This window comes from Microtus pennsylvanicus, chromosome 7 (assembly GCF_037038515.1).
Source record: "Microtus pennsylvanicus isolate mMicPen1 chromosome 7, mMicPen1.hap1, whole genome shotgun sequence".
In the NCBI taxonomy this organism is placed as follows: Eukaryota; Metazoa; Chordata; class Mammalia; order Rodentia; family Cricetidae; genus Microtus; species Microtus pennsylvanicus.
This window is the reverse complement of record NC_134585.1, coordinates 77,881,284-77,908,411: the sequence shown is the minus strand read 5'-3', so window position 1 is coordinate 77,908,411 and position 27,128 is coordinate 77,881,284. Positions and strand designations below refer to the sequence as shown.

General features: G+C 40.3%; 1 protein-coding gene across 2 annotated transcripts; it reads left to right on the top strand.

The window, feature by feature from the left end:
* Nucleotides 1–27,128, top strand: LOC142854840 (guanylate-binding protein 1-like). 2 transcript variants are annotated; one of them, XM_075981180.1, is made up of 12 exons: nucleotides 1–80; nucleotides 4,261–4,312; nucleotides 5,048–5,251; nucleotides 7,736–7,863; nucleotides 8,578–8,687; nucleotides 8,967–9,163; nucleotides 10,018–10,266; nucleotides 14,224–14,504; nucleotides 15,594–15,806; nucleotides 22,294–22,396; nucleotides 22,615–23,549; nucleotides 26,175–27,128. In XM_075981180.1, the coding sequence occupies exons 3-12, from the start codon at nucleotides 5,062–5,064 to the stop codon at nucleotides 26,244–26,246; spliced, it is 2,478 nt and encodes an 825-aa protein (XP_075837295.1). In that variant the 5' UTR covers nucleotides 1–80; nucleotides 4,261–4,312; nucleotides 5,048–5,061; the 3' UTR covers nucleotides 26,247–27,128. The 2 variants fall into 2 exon arrangements, with proteins under 2 accessions (XP_075837295.1, XP_075837296.1); XM_075981181.1 differs by lacking the exons at nucleotides 1–80; nucleotides 4,261–4,312; nucleotides 7,736–7,863 and having other exon boundaries at nucleotides 5,182–5,251.

Here is a 27,128-nt window from a genome sequence, read left to right as displayed (position 1 = left end):
CAGGAAGTGTCACAAGATTGCAGGAGGAAATAAAAGACAAGTGGCAGAGGCTGTCCACCTGCGCTGAGCAGAAAGAGGAGGTAAGAAGGGACGTTTGCTCTTGCTAGATTTGGGGAGTTCTGCTCTAGAGCATGGGATGACCATCGTGGGAAGGAATGAGATGGCATTTTTGTGGGTTAATTGATTTTCTTTATAACTGCTGTGATTAGAAAAGGCTGCTCCTGGACATAGGCTGTGACACAACAGCAGATGAACCTAGGGTGATCTTATCAGGGAAGCCAGTCTCTGCGGGCCACTACTGGGTTGCATTGAGTTAGGGATCTGCAGTTATGAGGCTTTACCAGGGGTTAGAAATGTTACAGGGAGCACAGGTCCTTTGTCCCGCCACCCTGGCTAGCTTACATCTTAAATAATCACACAAAAACTGTTAATTAAAACAGTTTGACCATTAGCTCTAGCCTCCTTTTGGCTAACTCTCACATCTTGATTTAACCCATTTCTATTAATCTGTGTTCACCATGAAGTCGTGGCTTACCGGGAAAGATTTAGCATGTCTGACCTGGCATCTCCTTGGTGGATATCTCTGACTCTGCTTCCTTCCTCCCGGAATTCATATCTGTCTTCTACACCTACCTAAATTCTGACCTATCAGGCCAAGCAGTTTCTTTATTGATTAACCATTGAAAGCAACACATAAACAGAAGGACCTTCTAAACCATAGAAATGCACTGGAATTGTCTTTCTCTGTGCTCACTCTGTCTCTGCTGATGGCACAGTTAAACAACTACTGTCAGTGATGGAGCAGAGCCGATGCCTTCCCACTCCTACTGAAAAGGCAGCTTGTGTCTGATTTTCATGACGGGAAACAGAAAGAGATGCAGGGTAAACAGCCACCACTTGGGTGAAGAACAAATAGAGGAAATGTGTTGATGTAAGAACAATTCAAGGGAATAAGATATATGGTCTATTCAAGAGCTGAATGATCAATGGGCCAGGAACACTAGCTCAATTTACCACACACAACTTGGTCCAGCTTGGCACGTTTATTAAAGATTCTCTTGTAAAAGAACGAAGAAAGTCATAGCTCAAGGTACTTTTAAAATACATTAGTGGCAAAATGAAACAGGTAGATTATGGCAAATGGGGAGTTTGCTACAGGCCTTCTGATGTAAGAAATGGCTATGGAGGCAGCTAAAGATAAGCCAGGAAAATCTGGCTCTAGACTTTACAACATTCCAGCTCCCCACCATAACATGAATTCTAGTCAGTCTGTTTGTCAGTCTTCTAAGTTCATTGACACAGTTATGACTGTTTTCTGGGAACCTCTGCTCACAGCTGAACCCTAGAGTGAAAGAGGAAGAATGGGCAGTTGCCGCACACTGCGCCCCCGTGTCTGCGCTCTGTGTGCTAGAACTCAGTTGGAGAGCTTCGGGCAAGGGGTTGAGAATACAGACGCAGAGACAGACTGACACACAGACCTTTTAACACTGATAACAAAAGCCCCTCTTTATTAACACCATGTAGACTTAAATACACTGCAGTCAATGGTCAACAGGTGATAATCCCTTCATCTAATCCTCTAACTAGGCACAACTTCTAGTAACTTATATTAGAAGGTTCTAGGAGGGAAAAGCAGCTGAAGGCCAGGACTCATTGATCCCAACAGGCAGTGACACTCACACATCTTATCTTGGCTCAAGTGATGTTCCTCCTTCAGTGGAAAGACTGGTTTGTTCTTTATATGCATATACTTCTTTTTGATGTCTCTTTTTATTGTTTTTTTCTTTCTTTCTTTATCTATTATTACTTTAAAAAATACCAGTCCAAATTCCCACTCCTTCCTCCTCCCAGTCCCTTCCTTTTCCCTCCACAGATTCCAACCCTAAGGGAGTGCCATGGACCCCACCCTGTGGAAAGTCCAAGGCCCTCCTTACTACATCTAGGTTGAGCAAGGTTTAGATCCAAAGAGAACAGTATCCCATGAAGCCGGTATATGCAGTAGAGACACATCCAAGTGCCACTATCAGTGGCCCCTCAGTCTTCCCCAGCTGTCTACCCTCTTCAGAGGGGCTTGGTTGTTCCTATGCTCATTCACGCCCAGTCCAGTTGGAGTTGGTGAGCTCAAGCAAACTGTTTCAGTGAATGAACCCCTCATGGTCTTGAATTTTTTGCTCATACTCTCACTCCTTCCACTCTTCATCTGCATCTTGGGCGCTAAGTCCAGTGCTCCAATGTGGGTCATTGCCTCTGTTTCCCATCTGTTGTTGGATGAAGGTTCTATGGTGATATTTAAGATAATCATCAGTCTGACTAGAGGGTAAGGTCAGTTACCCTCTACTCTATTGATAGGGTCTTAGCTAGGGTCATCCCTGTGGGTTCTTGGGCATTTTCCTACAGCCAGCTTTCTTGCTAACTCCATAATGGCTCCCTCAATCAAGATATCTCTTTCCTTGCTCTCATATCTGTGACTATCCCATTCCCTCAAGTTCTCCACAACCTCCCATCTCCCCTTCCTTCTGCCCCCTCCACCTCTACTCCCAAATTTTTTTCTGATTCCAATTTTCAGGTAGGTCTATATATGTTTTTCTTTGGGTTCATCTTATTACTTAGTTTCTCTAGGATCCTGAACTATAGGCTCATTACCCTTTGTTTATGACTAGTATCCACTTATGAGTGGGTATATAGCATATTCGGTTTTCTTTGGATCTGGGTTATCTCACTCAAGATAATGTTTTCTAATTCCATCCATTTGCATGCAAAATTCAAGATGTCATTATTTTTTACTGCTGAGTAGCACTCTAATGGGTAGATGTACCACACTTTATTTATCCATTCTTCAGTTGAGGGGCATCTAGGTTGCTTCCAAGTTCTGGATATTACAAATAATGCTGCTATGAACAGAGTTGAACAAATGCTCTTAGTATGACTGGCATCTTTTTGGATATATTCCCAAGAGTGGAATTGCTGGATCTTGAGGAAGGTTGATTCCAAGTTTTCTGAGAAACTGCCACACTGATTTCCAAAGTGGTTGCACAAGTTTCCATTCCGACCAGCAATGGATGAGTATCCCCCTTACTCCACAACCTTTCCAGCATAAGCTGTCATCAGTGTTTTTGATCTTAGCCATTCTGGCAGGTGTAAGATGGTATCTCAAAGTTGTTTTCTTTGATTTGGATTTCCCTGATAGCTAAGGAAGAAGAACATGTCCTTAAGTATCTTTTGGCCATTTGAAATTCTTCTGCTGTGAACTCTCCATTTAGTTCAGGACTCCACTTTTTAATTGGGTTATTTAGAATGTTAATGTCTAATTTCTTGAGTTCTTTATATATTTTGGAGATCAGTCCTTTGTCTGATGTGGGGTTGGTGAAGATTTTTTACCATTCAGTAGGCTGCCTTTTTGTCTTATTGACTGTGTCCTTTGCTTTACATAAGCTTCTCAGTTTCAGGAAGTCCCATTTATTTTATTGATGCTCTTATTGTCTGGGCTACTGGGGTTATATTTAGGAAGTGGTCTCCTGTGCCCATGTATTGAATGTTACTTCCCAGTTTCTCCTCTATCAGGTTCAGTGTGGTTGGATTTATATTGAAGCCTTTAATCCATTTGGAATTGAGTTCTGTGCATGGTGACAGATATGGATCTATTTATATTCTTCTACAGGTTGACATCCAGTTATGTCAGCACCATTTGTTGAAGATTCTTTCTTTTTTCCATTGTATCTTTTTTTCTTCTTAGTCAAAAATCAGGTGTTCATAGGTGTGTGAATTAATATCTGGGTCTTCAATTCAATTCTATTGGTCAACGTCTCTGTTATTATGCCAATACCAAGCTGTTTTCATTACTGTAGCTCTGTAATAGAGCTTTAAGTCAAGGATGGTAATGCCTCCAGCAGTTCCTTTATTGTACAGGATTGTTTTGGCTATCATTGGTTTCTTGTTTTCCATATGAAGTTGAGTATCATTCTTTCAATGTCTGTGAAGAATTGTGTTGGTATTTTGATGGGGATTGCATTGAATCTATAGTTTGCCTTTGGTAAGATTACCATTTTTACTATGTTGAACTTCAGATCCAAGAACATTGGATACCTTTCCATTTTCTGGTATCTTCTTCAATTTCTTTCTTCAAAGACATAAAGTTCTTGTCAAATGGCACTTTCATGTCCTTTGATAGTGTTACCCAAGATATTTTATGTGATTTGTGGCTATTGTGAAAGCTGATGTTTCTCTGATTTCCCTCTCAGCTTCTTTATCCTTTTTGTATAGGAGAGCTACTGATTTTTTTGAGTTGATCTTGCATCCTGCCTATGCACTGAAGGTATTTATCAGTTGCTTTCTACAATATCCTGTATTTGTATTGTTGCTCTAAAACCTTCTCTGCATATAGACTCATTTGTTGTGTAGCTGTTTTTCAGTTCACTTTTCTTGTGAAACATGTCCTTGGAAGAGTCACTGTCACTTATTGTCTTAAATTTTGAAAAAAAAAAAAAACCTAAAAAAAAACTAAAAAAAGAAAACACCCAAAATAAATGTATAATTTTATATAGTTTCATGTTGGTTATGTAATTTATTCTGTGGGTAGAGACACATGCCCACAACATGAGTATAACTACTAGAGTAGTTAGAATGAATATATTTTATGACCTCCAGAAATTATCATAAAGATATGCATGAAAAAATGAAATTCAATTCTTTATTCATTATAATGGTAAACAAATGAATATTTAATTAATTATATGTAACTGTAATAGAAAATCTTTTCTCTAAATCTGATTCTTATTTCCATTTGATGTCTAGTTAAAAATCTTTAATAATGTAAGTTTTCTATGTAAAATTAATAGGAATATTTGTGTTCCTAGAAGAGCAGGATGTTGTGCCTGTTAAATTATTAATGAAATCTTTAATAATATTCTATAGGACTCTAAGATTATATAGGTTCTCCTTCATCTATGTCTCTGATGCACACAGCATTGTTGTATTATTCAAAGGATTTTATATCTCTATCTTCTGAGTTAAAAGGGCTGATTCTAGTAAATCTTATTTTTCCCTCTAGGAAAAGCAAGCACAATGACTTCAGAAGTCAATATGCCAGGCCCTGTGTGCCTCATTGAGAATGTAAATGGACAACTGGTAGCCAACCAGGAAGCTCTAGAGATCCTGTCTAACATCGAACAGCCTGTGGTAGTGGTGGCCATTGTGGGCTTCTACCGCACAGGCAAATCCTACTTGATGAACAAGCTGGCTGGGAAGAAATCAGGTGAGGGCCACGAGCACAGCTGTGCTGGGTCCAAGAGCACACTGACGTTGTCTGCTTCCTGCATGACAGGGTGAAGAATTTAATCTTCTGCTTGCAGTTTGCTGTTGGGTTCTTTTTGTTGTTGTTGCTTTGTCTCTTTGCTTTCATTTTTGAGACAAGGTCATGCTATATAGTCCAAGCAGGTCTTTAGCTCAGTATGTAATCAGGGCTGATCTTGAACTCATGATCTTGCCGTGGCCTTCTGAGAGATGATTACAGTCCTGCATCACCACATTTAGTTTCTATTTACCTTCTTAAACTACAACTGTTTTACTTACTATATGGAGAAAGGCAGTAGTAAACATTATCTATGTGTTAATTAGCTTTAAGTAATTGATACATCTTCCTATATAACAGCAATTTTCTAAAAGTATTTAAGATTAAAAAAAATTATCTTTAGCTTATGTATTGACTTTTTTAAATTTATTTATTTATTAAAGATTTCTGTCTCTTCCCCACCGCCGCCTCCCATTTCCCTCCCCTTCCCACAATCAAGTCCCGCTCCCTCATCAGCCCAAAGAGCAATCAGGGTTCTCTGCCGTGTGGGAAGTCCAAGGACCACCCACCTCCATCCAGGTCTAGTGGGGTGAGCATCCAAACTGCCTAGGCTCCCACAAAGCCAGTACGTGCAGTAAGATCAAAAACCCATTGCCATTGTTCTTGAGTTCTCAGTAGTCCTCATTGTCCGCTATGTTCAGTGAGTCCAGTTTTATCCCAGGTTTTTTCAGACCCAGGCCAGCTGGCCTTGGTGAGTTCTCAGTACAACATCCCCATTGTCTCAGCGAGGGATGCACCCACACTGTATTGACTTTTTTATTAGTGTATTTTATATAGCATTTATTTTTATGACTGATTTTATATATGGCATTTTCTTTGATGTATGGCATTTTATTTATGGCATTTTCTGTGGCATAAAAAAAATTATACATTTGTGTCTCCACCATGCATCTCTAGAAGTAGCTCTTTCCCCAACCCATACCAATATTCTATGTACTATATCTATAAATATTACTGTCCTAGGAATAGTAGGTTATATAAAATATGGTATTTTTCGTTACTGGTTCTTTCACTTAGCATGATACCTTTAAAGTCTGTCACTGTGAGAACGTGTGTCAAAGTTTTCTTGCTTTTGAGGCTCAGTGATAAAGTGTGTCTACCACTGCCTTATCTATTCAGCTGTGGAGAAGACAGCTGGGCACTCTGAATGATGCAGACATGAGGACGGCTAGAGAGACACCTGTCTGAGACCAGACTCGCAGGTGTTCTATCAGTCTCATCACTGATCAAATGACTGACAGTAGCAATGTAAGGAAAGTGGATTTACTTTGCTCACAGTTAAGGGGATATCAGACAACTATGGTAGGGGAGACAGGACTTTGTGGCTGTATGTATAGTGGAAGGAGCTTGTGTCTTATTTATGCCTGATCAGAGGGCTACAAGCAAATCCAGTGTTATAATATTCAAAGGCCTGCTCCCTCCCAGGAAGGTCCTACCTCCTAATGCTTCCACACAGTTCCACTAACTGGGAATTAAGTATGCAAACACATGAACCTGTGAAGTACATTTTACATTCAAAATATAGCATTTTGCTCCTGGCTACAAAATGCAGTTTGTCAGCCTTTGAAAGTCCTTATTGTCTCAGAGTTTTCACTATGGACAATAACAGCCAGTCTCATATGAGAATCAAGCAACCATCTGCCTGTGAGCTTTTGCAAAATAAAATTTTAAGTTATTTATCTGTAGTATGCAATGGTACAGAACAAATTTACCAGTTTTCAGTGTTTATGGGAACGGGAAGGAAAGAGCATGGCATAGCAAAACTGGACCCCAGCAGGGCAAACAACAACCCTGTAGTTCCATTTTCAGTGGGCAGGGCATGTGGTGAACTTTATAGACAATGTCAGCTTGTGGACACTGCTTCAAGGTTCCTTCTGTTACAGCCTCACAAACAGCAAGATCAGGAGAAGCACATGATGCACTGATCCTGTTTAACATTTTCTGAGGAACCTTGATACAAGCCTGGAAGTCTTGGGACTGAATATCTGAAAATTGAATTTCTGCTATGTCCCTGATTGTATGATAAGTACTAGCTTTGGTTAAATTAATTCTCCCAACCTTCTTTGTGGATTATTCAAAAAATATTTATTTATTTTAATTTTTAGATGTATGAGTATGTATATGTATGAGTATTTTGTCTGTATGTCATGTGTGCATGTTGGCATTCACAGATATTAGAAGGGTGAATAAGTTTCCCGAAAACTGGCGTTATAGATAGTTGTGACCTGCTTTGTAGATGCTGAGAACTTAACTCTGCCCTGTGCAAGAGTAGAAGGCACACCTAACCACTGAGTCATCTTTGCAGTTTGATTATGCTAATTTTAGTATCACTTTCTTGAAGCACTTGTTTCCACAAGTCTAATGTCTCTTTAACTTTCTGATTTTCAGGCTTCTCTCTGGGCTCCACAGTGCAGTCTCACACCAAAGGGATCTGGATGTGGTGTTTACCTCATCCCCAGAAGGAAGGCTCCACTCTAGTTCTGCTTGACACTGAGGTCCTGGGCGATGTTGAGAAAGTAAGGATTGAGGGCTCAGTGTGCAATTCATCCCCCATCTTTGAATATTCTACACTGTTGAATATGCTGCATTAAAAAATTTATTTACTTTATGTGTGTGTGTGAGAGAGAGAGAGAGAGCGTGTGTCTGCATGTGTGTTGCATGTGCCGTGGTGCATGTGCCAATATACCCATGTGGAGGTTAGAGAATAACATGTAGGCTCAGTTCTATTTTCCACCATGAGATTTCTTGGGTTTGAACTCAGACTCTAAGGTTGGGCAGCAAGCTTTCTATACACACCAAGCCTTCTCACTGTTTCCATAATTTTTGAAGAAGTGTTTGACTTCATCATTTTCTTTTTTATTTAAATGACATATATTTATCTTCAACCAAAAAGATGAGGGAAATAGTACAAAGTGACTCTAAAAAAGAAGTGTGGTAGGTTGTAGTATTGAAACACTAACAATGAACAAAGCAGGACTAGTGAGAATCATTGAAAAAGAATCACAAACCAAATCAACATTCACCTTTTAATGCTGTGGACATTGTATGTAGGTTTATTGCTGCATTTTTGTTTGGTTTTGTACCTTGCATAGGTACAAAGTTCATAGAGGGTTTAATGTTTTTAAGAATAAAATCCTCTCTAATGGGGTTAATATATTTTAGCATTACTAATCTGGAAAGTGATATAAGAACAAGACATATTCCTTAGTCATGTGTGATCTTACTTCCAGGGTGACAACCAGAACGACTGCTGGATCTTTGCCCTGGCTGTACTTCTAAGCAGCACCTTTGTGTACAACAGCATGGGAGCCATCAACCAGCAGGCCCTGGACCAGCTGCAGTATCCTTTCTGAGGGTCAGAACAGCACCTGACAGGGCAAGTGGGGTGACCTAGCCTCCTAAACCAGCTCCATGACTCTGGTTCTTGATTAATGAAGCACAGAATATAAAAATATCTCATGTACATATAGCTACAATGTTCATTCTGAGGTTACAAACAAAACAAATGAAGGTTTGGGGCTAGGCTCAAGTAAGATGTGGAACTAATACAGGATGTTGACAATGGAGCTGTGGTTGGTGCTCTGATTGTTTCTGGGGTTTTCCTTAATTATCTGTTCAGCTATGTGACAGAGCTGACAGACAGAATCAGAACAAGATCCTCATCTGACCAGCATGAGGTGGACGTTTCAGATGAGTTTGTGAGCTTTTTCCCGGATTTCGTGTGGACTCTGATGGATTTTACTCTTGAGCTGAAAGTAGATGGAAAACCCGCCTCCCCAGATGAATACCTAGAGCATTCCCTGAGACCCATATATGGTAAGAGACTTACAACTGCTAAATGAGTATGATCATTAAACCCACAAGAATTCAGATTTTTCTGTCTATAATTTTCTTGCACCTACAGTATCTATTTTTTTGCTAATGATTCCTAAGAACTAGTGTTTAATATATGATTTAATAGATTGATTCAAACATTTTCTCTTTTGTACTAGGAACAAATTTATTTGTTCATTACCTTTTCCTTTACAGTGATTAGTTTGATCTCTTTACTTCAGACTTGTTTTTATATTGAAACAGAAAATATGGTACACATGAAGATGGATTTCAAAAGCTAGAGTAAGTGTTACCAGAATCCTAGTTCAACTGTTGAACAGTGTGGGCACCAAGCAGCTGTTGTGCTGCCAGATGTCTTTGAAATGAAATGACGCTGTACTTGAGGGTTTACATAGTCTTTGCACACAGTTCAATTACACTAAATGGCTTGAATACTGAGAATGAAGCCCCCTTTCCTGAGAAGCCTAACAGAGCATTCAGCCATTCCTAGACTGAAAATTCTTAAACACCACCACTACCTTTCTGTTTTTCTTTCTCTCATTCTTTCTGGAACTAGCTCTGTAGACCAGGCTGGTCTCGAACTCACAGAGATCCACCTGCCTCTGCCTCCCGAGTGCTGGGATTAAAGGCGTGGCGTGTGCCACCATCACCGGGCAGCTCGTTCTTTCTTTTTGTTTGTTTTGTGTTTTCACTGTCTGACCCAGGCTGGCCTTATTTTATAATCCTCCTGCCTAAGCTTACAACATGCTAGAATTATAAAAGAACCCATGACCACATTTAAAATTGTACACTCCCCTTCTTTATCTTGACTGAAAATCCTGATTTGTTCCATCTAGGTACTTGCCAAAGAAATAAAGAAAAAGAATTAAATTTGCCTCGGCTCTGTATCCAGAGGCTCTTCCCAAAGAAGAAATGCTTTGTGTTTGAACGACCAGCAAATGGTAGGCAACTTGGCAAGCTGGAATCGCTGCAGGATGAAGACTTTGACCCAGACTTTGTGGAACAAGTGACAGAGTTCTGCTCCTATGTGTTCAGCTGTTCAAAGGTTAAAATGCTCTCAGGAGGCATCAGGGTCAATGGACCACGTGAGTCTCTTCCAAGTCCTTCTGCTCACTGTGTAGGCCACAGTATCATGAGATGGCAATGACCTTCTTCAGCTTTGAAAAAACGTACACCTATCTGCACTGTAGTACTAAGCTGAGATGATACTAGCATTTACAATAGTATTTGTCTATCAATTTTTCTTTTTGAATAAAAATATATAGGGCAAAAGAAATAAAGCCTTTCAAATTATGCTAGAAAACTGAACCTACATTCAATAGACAGAATAAACAGGTATGACTCTTTTAAACATTTTTAAAATATATTTTTAAACTGTCTTTTCTCATTTAACATACCTATCCCAGTTCCTACTCCCTCTCCTCTTCCCATTCCGTCTACCTACCTTCCCACACCACCCCCATCTACTCCTCAGAGAGGGTAGGGCACATTGCTTTGGGGAAGGTCCAAGGCCCTCCCTGCTATATCTAGACTGAGCAAGGTATCCAAAGAGAATAAGTTTCCAAAAAGCTAGTAAAAGCTCTAGGGATAAATCCTGGCACCAATTCCAGTAGTCCCTGACTCTGTCCCAGCCATGAAACCATCAAACATATTCAGGGAAAATGTTCATCCGATACTTGTTACTTCCCAGTCTGGCTGGTATTGGTGAGCTCCCATTAGCTCAGGTAGACTGTTTCAGTGGGTGTCCCCATCATGGTATTGACCACATAGCTCATATTCTCAATCCTCCCACTCTTGAGCTGGACTTTGGGAGCTCAGTCTATTGCTCCGATCTGTTTATATCAGTTGCTAGATGAAGGTTCTATGATGATATTTTTTTCTTTTTTTATTATTATTATTAAAAATTTCCACCTTCTCCCATTTCCCTCCCCCATCCCCCCACTTCCTCTCCCCCTTCCTCTCCAGTCTAAAGAGCAGTCAGGGTTCCCTGCCCTGTGGGAAGTCCAAGGTCCTCCCCCCTCCACCCAGGTCTAGGAAGGTGAGCATCCAAACAGGCTAGGCTCCCGCAAAGCCAGTACATACAGTAGGATCAAAACCCAGTGCCATTGTCCTTGGCTTCTCAGTCAGCACTCATTGTCCGCCACGTTCAGAGAGTCCGGTTTGATCACATGCTCCATCAGTCCCAGTTCAACTGGCCTTGGAGAGCTCCCATGAGATCAGCCCCAAAGTCTCAGTGGGTGGGTGCACCCCTCGCGGTCCTGACTTCCTTGCTCATCTTCTCCCTCCTTCTGCTCTTCATTTGGACCTTGGGAGCTCAGTCCAGTGTTCCAATGTGGGTCTCTGTCTCTATCTCCATCCATCGCCAGATGAAGGTTCTATGCAAGATATTTATCAGTATGGCAATAGGATATGACCATTTCAGGCTCCTTCTCGTCAGCTGCCCAAGGAACTAGCTAGGGACATCTCCTTGGACACCTGGGAACCCCTCTAGAGTCAAGACTCTTGCCAACCCTGAAATGGCTCCCTTAATTAAGATATCTACTTCCCTGCTCTCACATCCACCTCTCCTCCATCCCAACCATCCCATTCCCTCAAGCTCTCCCCATCTTCCCCTTCTCACTTTTCTCTCCCCATTTCCCCTTACCACCACCCCACCCCACCCCCAAGTTCCCAATTTTTGCCTGGCAATCTTGTCTACTTCCAACATCCAGAAGGATAACCATATGTTTTTCTTTGGGTTCACCTTCTTATTTAGCTTCTCTAGGATCATGAATTATACAATCAATGTCTTTTATTTATGGCTAGAATCTGCTTATGAGTGAGTACATACCATATTCATATTTTTGGGTCTGGGTTACCTCACTCAGGATAGTGTTTTCTATTTCCATCCATTTGCATGCAAAATTCAAGATATCATTGTTTTTTACCGCTGAGTAGTACTCTAATGCGTATATAATCCACATTTTTTTTATCCATTCTTCCTTTGAGGGACATCTAGGTTGTTTCCAAGTTCTGGCTATTACAAATAATGCTGCTATGAACATAGTTGAACAAATGCTTTTGTCATATGATAGGGCATCTCTTGGGTATATTCCCAAGAGTAGTATTGCTGGATCCTGCGGTAGGTTGATCCTGAATTTCCTGAGAAACTGCCACACTGATTTCCAGAGTGGTTGCACAAGTTTGCATTCCCACCAGCAATGGATGAGTGTTCCCCTTCCTCCACATCCTCTCCAGCAAAGGCTATCATTGGTGTTTTTGATTTTAGCCATTCTGACATGTGTAAGATGGTATCTCAAAGTTGTTTTGATTTGCATTTCCCTGATCGCTAAGGAGGTTGAGCCTGAACTTAAGTGTCTTTTGGCCATTTGTAAGATATTCATCAGTCTGACTACAGGGCAAGGCCAGTTCAGATACCCTCTCTATTGCTTAGAGTCTTAGCATTGTGGATTCCTGAAAATTTCTCTATAGCAAGGTTTCTTACTATTCCATAACTTACTAAGCAATAACGGCTCCTTCCAATCAAAATATCTCTTTTTTGCTCTTATTTCTGTCATTCCTCCATCTCAACTCTCCCATTCTCTTAAGTTCTCCTTGCCCCTTCCCTTCTTCCTGCATCTTCTACTTCTACCCTCCCTCTCCCCCCTCCCCTATGTTCCCAGTTTTTTCAGATGTTCTTGTCTATTTTGACTTTCCAGGCTGATGTATATGTTTGTCTTAGTGTTCACCTTGTTACTTAGCTTCTTTAGGATCATGAACTATAGGCTCAATATCTTTTGTTTATAGCTAGTATCCACTTATGAGTGAGTACATACCATATTCATCTGTCTGGGTCTGGGTTACCTCCCTCAGGATGGTGTTTTCTAGTTCTATACATGTGCATACAAAATTCAAGATGTCACTGTTTTTTACTCTGAGTAGTACTCTAATGTGTAGATATGCCACATTTTCTTTATCAATTCTTTCATTGAGGGGCATCTAGGTTGTTTTCAGGTTCTGGCTATTACAAATAATGCTGCTATGAACATAGTTGAACAAATGCTTTTGTAGTATGATTGAGCATCTTTTGGGTATAAACCCAACAGCGGTATTACTGGATCCTGAGGTAGGTTGGTTTGGAATTTTCTGAGAAACCACCATACGGATTTCCAAAGTGGTTGTACAAGTTTGCATTTCTATCAGCAATGGATGAGTGTTCCCCTTACTCCACATCCTCTCCAGCATAAGCTATCATTGGTGTTTTGATCTTAGCAATTCTGACTGGTGTAAGAAGGTATCTCAAGGTTATTTTGATTTTCATTTTCCTGATGGCTAAGGTTGTTGAACATAACTTTAAATGGCTTTAAGATATTTGAGATACTTCTGGTGAGAAGGCTCTGCTTAGTTCTGTAGACCATTTTCTCTAATTGGGTTATTTGGAATTTTTGTGTCTAATTTCTTAAGTTCATACATTTTGGAGATCAGTTTTCTGTCTGATTTGTGGTTGATGAAGCTCTTTATCCATTCAGTAGACTATCTTTTTTTGTCTTATTGACTCTGTCAATAAAATTCACACAGAACTAGTCGCTGTCACATTAGCACAAATAGTATGTTTATTTATACTAATAAAGAAATTTATTCTAGTCATCTGGATGAAAATTTTCTGTTTGTGAGGACAGGTTTTATTCCTGAATTGGAATAAAATGCTTAGTATGGACAGGGCTGGTAACACAGACAAACATGAAAAAGGTATGGAGCATGTTCTCATGGTGCTTTCATTAAAATGGACACAAACATTGAATAGACAAAAAAACATGTAATCTTTACTGAGCAAGCTTAGCCTTTGGGGGCCCATACATCTCATCAGTGGATCTTTGTACAGAGAAGTTCTAATCCCATCAGTCTTAGGTAGAGACTGAGATGTTTCTGTCTATTGTTCTTCCAAATGATTATAAGGACACTGTTGGCTTAAGGCATCAAGGAGTGGCATATCCAAAATTACATGTAATAGTGTTGTCTTCAGCCATCTGTACCAAAAGTTTTCAACTGTTTCCTGATTGTAGGACTAGAGAGTTTGGTGATAACCTATGTCAACGCCATCAGCAGTGAGAGTCAGCTCTGTATGGAGAATGCTGTCCTGGCTTTGTCCCAGACAGAGAATACGGCTGCAGTGCAAAAAGCCATTGCTCACTATGATGAGCAGATGAGCCAGAAGTTGCAGCTGCCTACAGAGACCCTCCAGGAGCTGACTGGTGTGCACAGGGCCAGTGAGAAAGAAGCCATCAAGATTTTCATGCAAAATTCCTTCAAAGACATTAATCAAGTATTCCTAACACAACTAGAGGTAATTTTCCTCTCAAGGTTACCTGGAAGTAGATTTTTGAAGGCAAAATGCTATGGATAAATGAAATTGATGCTGGAGGAAGGCAGCTGTTCCTAGATTTTAAAGTAGTAACATCCACCCTTTGATAATCATACTAAATTGGACAAAGGGATTATCATAGAATCAAAGTTGTGAAATATCTGTCCTTTCTTTTTTTTTTCCATTTATCCAGTTCCTCTTTTTCTTTTTTTTTTTGATTATTTTTTTATTGATAAAAGAATAAAGGAAAAAAAACAAATTTCCACCTCCTCCCAGCCTCCCCTTTCCCTCCCCCTCCTCCCACTCTTCTCCCCCTCCTCCCACTCTTCTCCCCCTCCTCCCACCCCTCTCCCCTTCTCCCCACTCCTCTCCCCCTCCCTCTCCAGTCCAAAGAGCAGTCAGGGTTCCCTGCCCCGTGGTAAGTCCTAGGTCCTCCCCCCTCCGTCCATATCTAGGAAGGTGAACATCCAAAGGTATAACCCCAGAAGCACAAGCATTAAGGGCAACATTGAATAAATGGGACCTACTAAAACTGAGAAGCTTCTGTAAAGCAAAGGACACTGTCACTAAGACACAAAGGCAACCTACTGACTGGGAGAAGATCTTCACCAACCCCGCAACAGACAAAGGTCTGATCTCCAAAATATATAGAGAACTCAAGAAACTAGACTTTAAAATGCTAATTAACCCAATTAAAAAATGGGGCACTGAACTGAACAGAGAATATCTGTCCTTTCAATATAAGCTAGTAACATTCTCTGTTTGTTAAGTACTGAGAAATAATTAGTGTATCTGATGAAGTTTCATGCCCAGTGTAAGTTGACTAATTTAATATCTAAACGAAAAGAAAAAAAGTGGGACATATTAGAGGCAAATGAACTTTGAATCACGTTTATTTCATGTAGCCATGTGGCACCTCTGGCCCAGTCTGAAAAGAGCAGTTTATCTTTAAAGGTGCAAATCTCTGATCTGAACTCTATATTCAAGGAGCAATAATGATGTCAGTCAAAATCTGGTAAACTCGGGTTTCTTTCCCTTCTTAATTATTTTCTTTTCATTTTTACATCAAAGACTATTTTAGAAAAAAAGCTAGAGGAATTCCTCAAGAAGAATGTACAGGAATCTGTAGATCGCTGCGTAACACTGCTGCAAGATATTTTCAGTCCACTAGAAGAAGATGTGAAACAGGGAATTTATTATAAACCAGGGGGATATCGTCTTTTTATCAAGAAGATACAGGAGTTGAAGAAAATGTATTATGAAGAACCCCAAAAGGGGATTCAGGTAAGAAAGATTACATGTATGTTCTGGGAAGTTGCTGACCTCTATGAGAAGGCAGAGTGACCCCAAGCATCATGATGAGAGGGTCTGCATTCCAGGCATATGCTTTTTCAACATTACATATGTGAAGGTTGTGACACTGGATATGTCCTGCTTACTCATCAGAGACAATGCACTCACTTAACACTTGAGTTCATAGCAATCACATTATCCACCAGTATGACTATCAGCCTGTGTTTCAGCTGGTCTCCTTGTCTTGCAAAGGATTTAAAAACAAAACTTACAATTCATCAGTGTGGGCTTCAAATTAGCTTTAAAAGACAATCAGGTCTGTCATCCATGTCTCTTTATCTATCAGTCTTCCCCAGCCCCGTACTCTTGTGGTCTGAGAATCTGAGAGTTACCTACCACAAAGACAGGGTTCTAGCAAGCCAAAAACTTACTTTAAAAGGTGATAAATCAGAAAGGAGTCAAGTTTCAGTATCTAGATCCCTTGGTGAACAGCAGTCAATCTTAATGAAAACAATCAGAAAGAGACAGCTCCCGAGTACCATAATGGAATATGGGGAGAAACAGCTGGGGACTTTCCATGGCAGTACACTTTCAGCCTATCAGGTAGTCCTGTGGTTTATATTTGGCCAACCATTCAGAAGGGGGTGGAATGTTTGTGGTATAGCTTTATTCTACACATCTGTTCAAGGGAGTTTGAAGTTTAAATTCAGCCTCAAAAACCGTATGTAACAGCTCAGGAAAGAATGGCCTGGGGGTAAAAATGGAATTCATGCGACTCTCTAGGATTTAACTGTAGTTGAAAGCGGGCCCCTTTTTTCTGGCTGCCCAGCTAGCTTATACCCGAAATAATCACACAGAAATTGTATTAATTAAATCACTACCTAGCCCATTATCTCTAGTCTCTTATTGGCTAACTCTCACACATTAGTTTAACCCATCTCCATTAATGTGTATCGCCACTTGACTGTGACTTGCCAGCATGAGTCTAACCAGCATCCGTTTCAGGCAGGAGAACCATGGCATCTGCCTGTCTCTGCTTTCTTCCCCACCTACCTTAGTTCTGCCCTATCAACTAGGTCAAGGCAATTTCTTTAATAACAAATGAAAGCAATACAAATACAGAAGGGCCTCCTACACCATTTATGATTCCCCCCTCTTTGAGTGGGTTACCATTGAGAGCAGAAATGCAAGTCCTGTAAGTGATCATACTAAACCCCCAGGACTAGGAGCCCAACTGTATTTATCCTCTTTTGAATGAAGCAGGAGATAGAGTTTAGCAGGGAAGTTGCACATAGCATGATTACTAGAATTATAACTGTTATCCATGGGTAGTGATCCATGGGTCCCCCTGAAAAGGGATTTGAAAAATCCCCTTGCAACTGATTGGGTTTGTTCCCGTTTCATTAATCTTTGTCTAACTAAGCTCAGAATGTCTGTGATCACTCCCCTCTGGTTAGCATACAAGCAGCATTGTTCCCCCATAACATTGGGATTGACATATATGGGTTGTTGGCATTTATCAATCCCATTGTGGAGAAAAGGAAAGTCAGAAAGAAATGAATTTTAGCTCTAATGGGTCCTGTGGGTGGAATCATACAGTACACCTTTTGATTTTGTCTTTGCTTGCTTGTCCTTTTGTAACTGGCTTTAAGTTGGAGTGATATACACAGGACCTAATTTTATCCACATTCACAGCTGATGGGGTAATCAGGATAAGAGTGTGGGGTAACTTCCAGAGAAGATACAAGGCTCCTTCTGGTGATATCTGTCCCAGATGAAGTCTCCTGTCTTGCAGCTCTGAGGTTTTTGGGGCATGGAGGAAGCCCATATATGTGCCATACCAGGAGACATAACCCGTCTTGGGTAAGCTGCAGGCCTCTATCAACTTATGTAATATAAGATTACATATCTAAGCTAGGACACAAGGGGAGATCCCAAATATAATCTCATAGGGGTCAACTTCTAAGGAGTATTTATCACCCAAAGAACAGCAAAGGGGAAGATTGCCATCCGGCCCGTGTGAGTCTCAAGGTTTCGTGAAGGTCTCCTTTAAGGTTCAATTCATTCTTTCTACCTGTTTTGAGTTCTGGGGATGATATGCACAATGTTGTTTCCAATTTATCCACAAAGTCCTAGACAATTCCTGTATAATCTGAGATACTAAAGCTGGTCCAGTTTCTGATATTTGTGCAGTATGTATTCGAAACCTGTAGATGATCTCCTATATCAGCTTCTTCTGGCTACTGTGTAAGCAGCCTCTCTTATTACTGTAAAAGCTTCTGCCCAACCCAAGAAGCCTCCCACCAGTACTAGCAGATATCTAAACCCATAGGGCCTGGGCCTTACCTCAAATGAAGTCTATTTTCCAAGACTCCTGCACCATACTTCTTTCCTATTTACTGTGCTCCTGGTGTTGCCATGGTCCAGAATGGGTATCCTGGCAGGCCAGACATCTTGAAACAATGTCTTAAAGCATAAAATTTAGGGGAAAAGGAGATAGATTTTAGATAACAACATGAATAATTCTGTTTTACCAAGATGGGTGCTCTCATGAGCTGTTTGATTAAAGCCCTTCCCAGAGTTTGCATCTGTTGAACTATCCCCGTTTAGTTAACCCATCTGTGGAAAAAGTCATCATGGCTAATTAAATATGTAGGCAGTTCTGGTAGTGTTGGAGCCAACAGCAGGATCATTGTTGAGGTCAGAGTCAGTTGGGCCACTTCCCTAGCGGCCTGATATACCAGATTCCAGAAAGCATCTAGGAGATCAAGAATTACTTCCCTGTTTTTGATTGATTTACCATTTGCACCAAGGAGGACCTTTTCTCTGTATATGGCCATTGCAAGTGTTAAACCTCTACACCACTAGAGGGAAAGATACCCTGATTGTTAAAAGTCAGGCTATACCTGCAAGAGTTACAGCCCTGGAGGGAAAGGTATTTTGACTTGTCAGGAAGTCAGTTTATACATACAAACGTTACTGTTCTGGAGGAAAAGATATCCCAACTGTTAGAAGTCAGGTTACACCTGAAAGAGTTATAGCCCTGGGAGGAAAAGTATATCGACTTGTGGGAAATCAGGCTATACCTGAAGGTGTGAAGGGAAGGTATCCTGGATACCAACTTCAGCTCTTAAAGACAGGCATACTGACTTTACAGGAAGACAGACCATACCTATATTTGTAAATGGAAGGTATCCAGGAATCCTACAATTGTGAGAAGAAAGAAATCCTGACTTGTTGGGAAGACAGATGATACCTGAAGTTGGATTCTGATGGGCGTTGGGCTCCCCACAGAATGTGAAAATCCTTCTTATCTCTAAGAGAGGGCCCCTATAACAGAGCTCTGCTCAACTCCCCTAAGGGAGTTTCCCACCAGTGAGGGTGCTTTCTTCTCAACTCTGGCCCAGTTGTTACTTCTGCTTCACTCTGCTAAGGAAGGAACCAAAGCAGAAATGTAGCATTCTGCTCCAGTGCCTGCAAAACTTGTTACTTCTGCTCCATTTCCCTAAGGGATTTTCCTAGCAGAGAGGTCCATTGATTCTCTGCTCCTAGAGAGCATTTGCCAGCAGAGATTCTTCTCCACTCCCGGGAAATAAGTTATTTACCCCAAATCTCATTGTTGAGGTATATTTGGGAAGAAGGAACCCAGGAGAGTGGCTGCTCTGCCAGCTTGGAGAAGGGCTTCTGACTACTGAACAGGCACAGGGGATATTTAGGATTCTTTAGAGGCAGAGCTTTCCAGGGAGATTTTCAGGGAGAGAATTGGTCAGATTTTGATCCCCTTGAGCTTGAAAAAGCTCAGAGTGGACTTGATTTTGTCCTCAGGTATTGGTTGGGTTTTTTTTGTTTGTTTGTTTGTTTTGTTTGTTTGTTTTTGCCTCAGGGATTGATTGTTTTTCCTGCACAGGTATTGGAAGGTTTTATGCTCAGTTGGTCAGGGACGGATTTGGCTCTAGTATCATGACCAGTTTGTATTTGTTCCACTGGTCCATTTTGGCCTTTAGGCTCTAATTTCAGGGCTACAGTGGGTTTCTTTCGTTGGTTCCATTTCCAACACAAAAGTGTGTTTCTTTGGCTCTATTTTCAGGCTTAGAGTATAATTATTTGGTTTTTGTTTCACAGAAAAGTGTATTTTTTAAAATTTGGTTCTCTGTTCATTGCTATGATGTGTTTCTTTCACTGGCTGTGGTTTCCGGGCCACTTTGGATTTCTTTTATTGATTCTGTTTCAGGTCCCAGGTGTGTTTATATCATTGTCTCTGAATTCAGGGTCAGGGTCAATTTTACTGACTGAACATTTTACCCTACAGCCCCATAGACATTGAACATTACAAAAGCATAGCAGCTGCTAGTAAAAACATTAATCCTTTTTACTTTTCTCAGATTTAGAGCCATAGTCAATGCAATCAGTTCTGCCTTTTGAGTTGAAGTGTAAACAGGAGGACTTCAGTTCTTAGTGTCTTTCTCAAAGTAATTAGAGCAGTCCTTGCAAACTTCTGTCCTGGCACATCAGTCAGGTTGGTCCTAATATTCTGGAAGCAGGATAGTATGTCTATACAGTCATGAAGGGACTCTCCCACGCTGTCAGACAGCATGGAGAATGGATTGAATATGGACGGTTGGGAAAAGATTATTTTATGTCATTTTAGCAGTAAAGCCTGATAGTGCATGAGATGAGCATTTGTTACCTATCTGTGAGGATCTTTGGGGACTTCTCAAGAGACTCTCCACTGACTATGATGCCATGATGGTAAGCTTCTACCCCAGATTTAATTAATTACAGTCCTTAATATCAGGGTCATTTCTACCATAATCTTCAAGAAGCCCCAGTGGGGGAGAGAACCAGGACATTCTCTATGTTCCCCATTTATGAATATACTCATAAGGAAGTTAAAGGGAGTACTCCCCAAAGGAAGGTAATATAGGAGCCCAAGGTTAATCAGGGAAGACAGTATGGATTCCCTCCAATTAACTTCGCAGATGGAACTGGAGCTTCTTTGGGGGGTATCTTCCAAGAGGAGCACCCAGAAGTACACTACATACAGCATTTGGTCAGGGTGGTCTGGGCTGCCAAAAACTATTGTGTGGACTGCAAGAGAAATAGAGAGCTTAAAAGTGTCCTTGGGAGGTCAGTTGACTCCAAAAGTCAGTCACTGGAGGTCACAGACTATGTGGCACTTTCTGGGGGGAGACAGAATCTTCCAATACCTGGGCTTTCCTGTTGAAGTCATAAAAGTTCCATAAGACAAGGTCTATAAGACAAGGGAGAATTTTGACCCAAAGATGGAGTTTGCCACAAGATCTCGAAGTAAGAGAGGGTACCAATAGTGAGTATACAAAGTGAAATCAAGAGTCTGACTTGACAGAAACAGAGAGACCACAGTGAAACAATGGAGTCCAAGGGTTGTACTACAACATGGTTCTCTTTAGACCTAGGTGGATCAGTCACCTTTTTGGCTGAATTTCAGAAACCAGATGTCCCAGACACTCCCAACTCCTGGAGGCCCAAAGAGGAGATAAGATTACTCTCTTCTCCCTCTGACTTCAGAAGCAATATTTCACCTAGTCTCCTCTCTTGTGGGTCCTAGTAGAAGATGCCACAGACCACAAAACCTTTAGTGTTTACCTCTGGATATTGCTACATGAGTCAGGAGAAGTCAACCAAGCCAGAGACTCGAGCCAGGGGACCATGAGCTAATGGAAAAGGCTCCAAATGTTAGGGTCTATGAATCTGAAAATAATTCACCAAAATGGCTGTGTTTGATCAGGCCAAATATTTATTTAAAAATCTGACATATCAGGGAGCCATATCAGCATCCATACAATGTAACCAAGACAGGGGCAACAGTCAGGTTTAATGAAGGAAAACCAGAAAGAGACAGTTCCTGAGTCCCATCCAATCATAATGTAATATTGGAAGAAACAGGTTGGGACCTTCCATGGGGGCATGCTTTCAGTCTATCAGAAAGTCCTGTGGGTTTGTATTTGCCACTGGTGCCAGAACCAATCAATCATAAAGGGATAAAATATATGTGGTATAGCATTATTATAGACACCTGTGCAAGGGAGTTTGGGATTGCAGGTCAGCCTCAGTAAATAGTAGATAACAGATTAGGGCAGACTGGCCAGGGACAAAATGGACTTCATGTTGCTAACTGGGATCTAACGATACTGCCTTTTCTCATGTCCTCAGATTTACTTGTTCTTTATAAAGCTACAACAAACTCACTCTATTTATCTCCATAGCACCACTAACTCCAAAGTTAGAGCCCACAGTCTAGAAGGACCATAATTTTTGTCCAACACAGGCCTCCCATAAAAGAATTTCTTAGTGGGGTTCAACCTGAACCGTGTTGCCCCTTTGTGTGCCTGGGAATTTTAAAAACAAGAGGTGTGACTAGAGGAAATGGATATAGGGAGACAGGCACAAAAGTTTCCAGTCATTCCTGCTGTTAACTTCATGTTCTCTGAACTTGAAGGCTGAAGATGTTCTGCGGAATTTTTTGCAGTCAAAGGAAGAAGTAGGTGATGCAATTCTACAGGCAGACCAGACTCTGACAGAAAAGGAAAAGGAGATTGAAGGTAAGGCACAAGTTAAAGGGCTAACTGCTCCCAAAAGCTGTGGAATGTTTAGATTACTTGTAAACCTGGGACCTTGAAGAAGACCTAAAGAATAATGCCGTGTCTAAACGGCTAGTATCAGGCACAGTATTACTATGACATCAGCAGTAACAATGGATCAGGTGAGGAAGAGAGCATCACATGGTGCATTTACATCTTCCCTCTCAATTTCCTTTCAGTGGAGCATGTGAGAGCTGAAGCCTCCAAAGCTGTAGCAAAAATGCAAGAGGAAATGAAACAGGAGTATGAACAGTTGCTGCAAAAGAAAGAGAAGAGTCATGAGGAATACATGAAACAGTTAAATAAGAAGATAGAGAAGGAACATACTGAGATTAGAGAAATGCAACAGAAGTATGAACAGTTGCTGCAACAGAAAGAGAAGAGTCGTGAGAAAGAGTTGAAACAGCTGACTGAGAAGTTGGAGAAGGAACAGGCTGAGACTAGAGAACTGCAACAGAGAAATGAAAAGTTGCTGCAACAGAAAGAGAAGAGTCGTGAGAAAGAGTTGAAACAGCTGACTGAGAAGTTGGAGAAGGAACAGGCTGAGACTAGAGAACTGCAACAGAGAAATGAAAAGTTGCTGCAACAGAAAGAGAAGAGTCATGAGGAACTCATGAAACAGTTGGCTGAGATATTGGGGAAGAGAGAGGCCCAGATGAGAGAAAAGCAACAGAAACAGGAACAGTTGCTGCAAGAGAAAGAGAAGAGTCATGAGAAAGAGATGAAACATTTGACTAAGAAGACAGAGAAGGAAAAGGCCGAGTTGAGAGAAAAGCAACAAAAGCAGGAACAGTTGCTGCAAGAGAAAGAGGAGAGTCATGAGAAGGTGTTGAAAGAGCTGACTGAGAAGATGGAGAAGGAAAAGTCTGAATTGAAAGAAAAGTTACAGAAGTATGAACAGTTGCTTCAAGAGAAAGAGAAGAGTCATGAGAAGGAGTTGACAGAGTTGACTGAGAATTTCAAGAAGGAACAGGCCAAGATGAGAGAAACTTACCAGAAGAAGGAACAGTTTCTACTGCAACAGAAAGAGAAGAGTAATGAGGAGTTCATGAAACATATTCTTGAGATGCTGGCAAATAGAAAGGTCCATATGTTGGAGGAGCAAATGAAAGCGGTATTTAAACTGCTTTACCTTTAGTGCTCTTTTCATTTTAAAAATACATTAAAGTGTGTGTGTGTTGGTATGTGTGTACATTTGCACATGAGCACGTAATACATGTAAAGGGCGAGAGAGGAAGTCAGATCCCCTAGACCTAGTTATAGGTGTTTGTGAGCCTCCTGTCTTGGATGCTTGGAACTGAATTTCAGTCTATAACACACTCTTTATCACTGAGCCATCTAACCAGACTCCTGTTCTCTCCATTTCTGTTCATCAAGAAATTTACTGAAGCCTAAAGGCTGACCAAGCCTGATCCCATGTTCTGTTAATTGCTAAAGATCTGGTTGATTGTCTGTTGCCCGTGTCTGGTGATGAAGTGATCATTAAGTAATGGCATAACACTAAGTCATTTAGGAATATATATGTTGTATTATGGCAACTATGCCCCTTGTGCTTTATTTCTTTCTTAAGACTTCTATGAACCAAGAACTGTATCCTATTATGTAGAAGAAAGAAGCACAGGTATCCTTAAGGTTAAAAAGTACACAATATTTTCCTTTTCTCCACAGCCTCTCCAGCATAACTTGTCATCAGTGTTTTTGATCTTGGCCATTCTTACAGGTGTAAGATGGAATCTCAGAGTTATTTTGATTTGTATTTCTTTGATGACTAAGGATGTTAAACATTTCCTTAAGTGTCTTTCAGTCATTTTTAGATTCCTCTGTTGAGAGTTCTCTGTTTACTCTTTTGCATATCTGGTGGGGATGCAAGCTGGTAGAACTCCTTTAGATGTCAGTGTGGCAATTTCTCAAAAAATTGGGAAACAACCTTCCTCAAGACCCAGTAACACCACTTTGGGGTATATATCCAAAAGATGCTCAATTATGCCACAAGGACATATGCTCAACTATGTTCATAGCAGCTTTGTTTGTCATAGCCAGAACCTGGAAACAACCTAAATGCCCCTCGACCAAAGAATGGATAAGGAAAATATGGTACATTTACACAAACTGAGTACTACGTAGCAGAAAAAAATGACAACATCTTGAATTTTGCAAGAAAATGGATGGAGCTAGAAAACATTATTTTGAGAAAGGTAACCCAGACACAGAAAGACAATTATCACATATACTCACTCATAGGTGGTTTTTAAACAAAAAGCAAAGAAAACCAGCCTACAAACCACAATCCCAGAGAACTTAGACAACAATGAGGACACTAAGAGAGACTTAAATAGATCTAATCCATTTGGGAAGTAGAAAAAGACAAGATCTCCTGAGTAAATTGGGAGCATGGGGACGTTGGGGGAGGTTTGAAGTGGGGAGGGGAGAGGCAGGGTGGGGAGCAGAGAAAAATGTAGCACTCAATAAAAATCAATTTAAAAAAAGAAAAAATACATCCACAAAAAAATACATAATCTTAGTACTTTTGGTAGTAGTGGCAAGAGGATCAAAAGGTCCAAATCATCCTCAGCTATACAGGAATTTTACAATCCACAAGGGCAATAGTCCTTGCCTCAAAATCACTATTTATAAAAGACATACAACATACTAGGCTGTTTTTTCCCGTAGTGTCATCTGCAAAGGTAGTTTTTCTGTCTCACCTGTTATGAGTTTATTCCTAAGAGAGAGATAATGAGGAAAGGAACTCCTCAAAGCTCACAACTACATGAGTGTCTGTCCTTCCTTTATCCTATACTTTGTTTTCAATTTCTGTTCAGTTGTGAGTTGGAGGTAGAATTCATTGTCATCAGAATGGGACACTGATTTTCTTACCAATCATCTTCACCCTTCTGCCAATCTGTGGGAGTTTACACTAAATTTCTCCTTCCCATCCCTCCTCTCTATTTTCTTTCTCTGAGTGCACACATGTGTGTGCATGTTAGTGCTTGTTCATCTGCGCACATGGATGTGAAGGCCAGAGATCTACTTCCAATTTCCTCCATCACCCTCTACTGTAGTTTTTGAGATGGTCTCTTACTGAATCTCAAGCTCACTGATGGGGCTAATCTTGTTGGCCACTGGCTGCTAAGTTTCAAGGATTTGCCTATATCTGCCTTCCATGTCTGATATTAGAGAACAGTGATATTTTTAGCTCTTTCATGAATACCTGGGGTTCTAGCAGGCATATTTCTGACCCAGCCATGCCCCCACCCCAGGCTCCATTTCTTACACTAAGATTCAGAGCCTTAGTTAGATATTCAGAATTGATTCCTGTGCTGCATGTTTATACAAGGCTTGAGTAGGGAGGTATTTAAAGTTTTTAATAATTAAATTTGAAGACAAGCACATGATTAAGATTAAAGAGGATATAGACAACTGATGAAGAAAAATCTATACTGGTAACTAAATTTCATCAGTGAAACTGTTTATTAGTTAAAAGAACCCACAAGAACTGTGACCACAGCTGCCCAAACAAAGACATAATTTGAAGAAGAGGCTAAAAACATCCATAAAGGAAAAGCAAAAGCGAAAGTCTGAACAGTATAATTTACTCATAAATAAAAACATGTTTAAATCATGATACAAATTAGGCCTTAAGAAAATTTTAAGGAATTAATAAGAAAAATTATTAAAATTGCACAGAACATAAGGATCAAATCAGTGTAATGATTCATTGTTTCTACTTGTTACTTTTCAGAAATACGCAGACCTATGGGAGAAATATAAAAGACTGCAAAATGAAAAGCAAAACAAATGTGTCATAAGCTGAAGGCCTAAAGAGTTGTGTCATTCTGCCAGTCAAAGCAGAGCTGAATTGGGAATGAGAGTCACTTCAGTTGAAACAATAATCTAAAAATATGCAAAAATGTCCATTTTTATAATTGAAATCATGTTTATCTTCAAATATGATTGTGCTCCAAGGATGCCAATGATGTGTTTACCACAAGAGATATATCAACAGCATTGCTCAGGAGAAAGTACCTTCCCTAGATGATCTCAAGGATACAAATTGACACTTTTCACATTTTTAAATATTGGTGCATAATTAGGAACAATGTTGTTCACAGATGTGATGAGTCTGAAGGACAGGAATAGTAAGTCTCATCTCCTACAATGTACAGTTCTCTATTATATCCAAAGAGTTCAAACTTTCAGCAAGGAAATGATTTGTGGACACTAGTGATGGCTAACCCTATGAACACACTCCATTATAAATCAAGACAACTGCATGGACATCAGAGTTCCAATATATAATATACACAAGAAGATGGAAGAAGACACTAGCAGGACAAGGAACTGGATCACAGGTCCATGGAGTGAAGAAGGGAATTTTTTTACTGATTTTTAATGAACTATACATTTTTCTTTTTTCCTGTCCCAGCCTCTACCCTCCTCTGAAGAGGGCAATGTTTAAGTTTATGCCTTTAAATTGTAATAGGACATTTACAAACTTTAACAGTTGGCACTGGCTACATAACAAAATGATGACAACTGAATATTATGTATATCAGTAACTTTATTAAGGGAATACTATGATGATGGATAATCTATAGATATAAAAGGTGTTTTAATGATCTATCTGTAACCATAAACTTACACTATTCCTTTCCTCTTATTAGCAGCTATATTTGAAATCCCACTGATTTTTCTC

What these genes read in the sequence shown, in the direction of transcription:
- LOC142854840 (XM_075981180.1), top strand. Translation starts at nt 5,062, where the DNA reads ATGACTTCAGAAGTCAATATGCCAGGCCCTGTGTGCCTCATTGAGAAT. An exon ending in CAGGCCCTGGACCAGCTGCA is followed by an intron (nt 8,688 to 8,966) that starts GTATCCTTTCTG and finishes TTATCTGTTCAG; the next exon opens with CTATGTGACAGAGCTGACAG. An exon ending in TATTCCTAACACAACTAGAG is followed by an intron (nt 14,505 to 15,593) that starts GTAATTTTCCTC and finishes TTTACATCAAAG; the next exon opens with ACTATTTTAGAAAAAAAGCT.